Source organism: Talpa occidentalis, unplaced genomic scaffold (assembly GCF_014898055.3).
Source record: "Talpa occidentalis isolate TD23 unplaced genomic scaffold, MPIMG_talOcc4v2.1, whole genome shotgun sequence".
In the NCBI taxonomy this organism is placed as follows: domain Eukaryota; kingdom Metazoa; phylum Chordata; class Mammalia; order Eulipotyphla; family Talpidae; genus Talpa; species Talpa occidentalis.
In genome coordinates, this window is record NW_026555331.1 from 17,462,868 (window position 1) to 17,465,327 (window position 2,460).

Consider the following 2,460-nt stretch of genomic DNA (forward strand, 5'->3'; position numbering starts at 1 on the left):
TTCTGGTACCACAAGCCCAGTAAATGCCAGAAGCCTGGACATCCCAGAGCCAACATGGTCCCGCTAACACCTCGATTTCTGACTTCTGGCTCCAGAAATGAGACGGTAAATTTCTCTTGTTTAAGCCACCGGTTTCGGACGCTTTGTCAGGGAGCCCTAGCAAACTCACACATGGCCCTCTTGTTGTCTCTGCTCTCCCCACTTCCCCTACTGCACTACTCCCCCAACTACTACTACTCCAAAGTGCTGCCCCCTCGCTGCAGAGGATGCTGGGAGTAGAGCCCATGTCTCTGCTGAATGTCCCAGCTGCATGGCGCTGCCCACTCACTCCCAAGCCCAGAGGATACCCAGCTGGGAAGCAGGGTTCCCTCAGCACTGGGGGTCAAGGGCCATGCTGCAGTCCCCTGAACAGCAGCCCAGATCCACCCCCAGCCCCAACAGAGACTTACAGAGATGATGTGCCCCTTGAGGCCGTGGGCAGAGTCCACGCACTAGATCACGGCGCTCAGCTGGGGGTAGCCCACCCGGGTCTTGGTGCGGGTGGTGCACACGGAACCAGGCCCAACTCCCACTTTGATTATATCTGCTCCAGAAAGAATCAGCTCTTCCACCATCTCGCCTGTCACCACGTTCCCTGCCATAATAGTGTGTTCTGGAAATTTCGCACGGACGAGTTTCACGAATTCCACAAAACACTCTGAATACCCATTGGCCACATCCAGGCAAATAAACTTGACCTGTGGCACAGCTTCCAGGATGCTGCTCATCTTCTCCAGATCGTTCTTCCCACTGCCCGAGCTCACGGCTATGTGCGGCAGGCGTTCTGGGTGATTCGCGGCAAAGAGCTTCCAGTCATCCAGGGTATAATGCTTACGAATGGCTGTAAACATGGGATGCTGTGACATCACCACTAAGGTCCCCACGGTGTCCATGTTGGTCACGATGATGGGAATCCCTGAGTAGGTCTGCTTCGAGTTCCGAAACGTGAAGGTTCGCTCCAGATCCACCTCGGACCGGCTCTTGAGGCTGCTGCGCTTGGGTCGGAGCAGGACATCCTTGAAGTCCAGCTTGAGGTCCGCATCGATGCGGGGCATGGTGCGGAGGGTCGCGCTCGGCCGTAGCGGCGGCGCCAGCAGCTCCTCCCTCCAGGTCAGATTCTTGAAAAGCAAATCAACACTTAGTTTCCTGTGCTGTTAGGAATTACTTGTAAATGAAAAATTGTAAATGTGTAGTTACCAGAGTTGATTAAGATCATTTTGAGTAATGTAGGGAGATGAAATCTGGAAAGTCAATGAAAAATGGAATTGATTTTCATTATTAATGTCAACAGATGCAGAATGTATGTCCTTGTCTTTCCTTCTGTGCCTAGTCTTCACTAGGTACTCAGTAACTATTTGTGAGATGTTCTCTATCCACTTTGGGGTCATTGGCTGCATTCTCATTGTTGCCCTTACCTCTATAATGAGTGACCCACATCATGTGGTCCTGCACAGCAACTGGTGGACCCAGGACTAACATGGCTGTGCTAAACCACATTGTATCTAAATCTCTGGCTAATCCTTCTTGGTTTCTTTCTTGAGCTAAACAGCTCAAGAAAGAGCTCTTCCTCCATCTATTCCTCAAGTGTTACTGCTCCTCTTCCCATTTTCCTCTGTGCATTTCTCAAGGATGAGCTAGTGTAGATCATCTCTAGGCATCACCTACCATTGTATCTCATCTCCAAAGCTGTATCTCCAGCTCACAAGTTTCTTCTGAGATCAGGACCTGTGGACAACATTTCTAAACTCAAATGTGCTCATGGGATCCAAATAAACACTATTACTCCCCCTTCCTTCATTCCCCGCCCCCTCACCCCAGCTTACTTTAGTGAAAGGTAGCACCATCCATTGAGGTTGAGATAGAATCCTGAGAGTAAGTTCTATCGACTGTCTAGTTTATATCGTCTCTCTACATTTTTTTTTTATTCTCCATCAGTTAGCATGGTATTATTTTAATTCTGAATTTCACTATCTCTTGCCTGAACTACTCAGTGGCTTCCTAAATAACTCCCCTATTTTCTGTTATGATTCCCTACATGTATTTTTCTAAAACTTAGCAGTATTAGAGAAATCCTTCTCAAGCAAAAATCTGATCCAGTCATGACTCTGCTTCAAACTTTTTGCTTTCCTTACCCTCAAGACTGAGCTCAAACCTCCTAATATAAGTACTGTGCTCTAGGTGACCTAGGCTCTAATTTATGGACTGATTTCTGGTCCCCACACTTCACATCCCCACTCACAGGAGATTTTTATCATTCTCCTAACGTGCTCAAACATCACTTTGCCTTATTCTTCTGCACATGGTATCCTCACCTTCTAGAACTCACATTCTCTCTAATGCCTAATTAACTTACGTTTGTGATTTGGGCTTGGCTTAGACACCTGTCCCTCCAGGAAGTTGTTCTGATCATGCCCAGTTGGG

At 48.1% G+C, this 2,460-nt stretch overlaps 1 protein-coding gene across 1 annotated transcript; it reads right to left on the reverse strand.

The window, feature by feature from the left end:
* Nucleotides 1–457: 457 nt before the first annotated feature.
* On the reverse strand, nucleotides 458–1,143 carry LOC119249398 (GMP reductase 1-like). The gene has a single exon (XM_037516723.2). It carries the CDS (start codon nucleotides 1,092–1,094, stop codon nucleotides 492–494), a length of 603 nt encoding a protein of 200 aa, XP_037372620.2. The 5' UTR covers nucleotides 1,095–1,143; the 3' UTR covers nucleotides 458–491.
* Nucleotides 1,144–2,460: the final 1,317 nt, after the last annotated feature.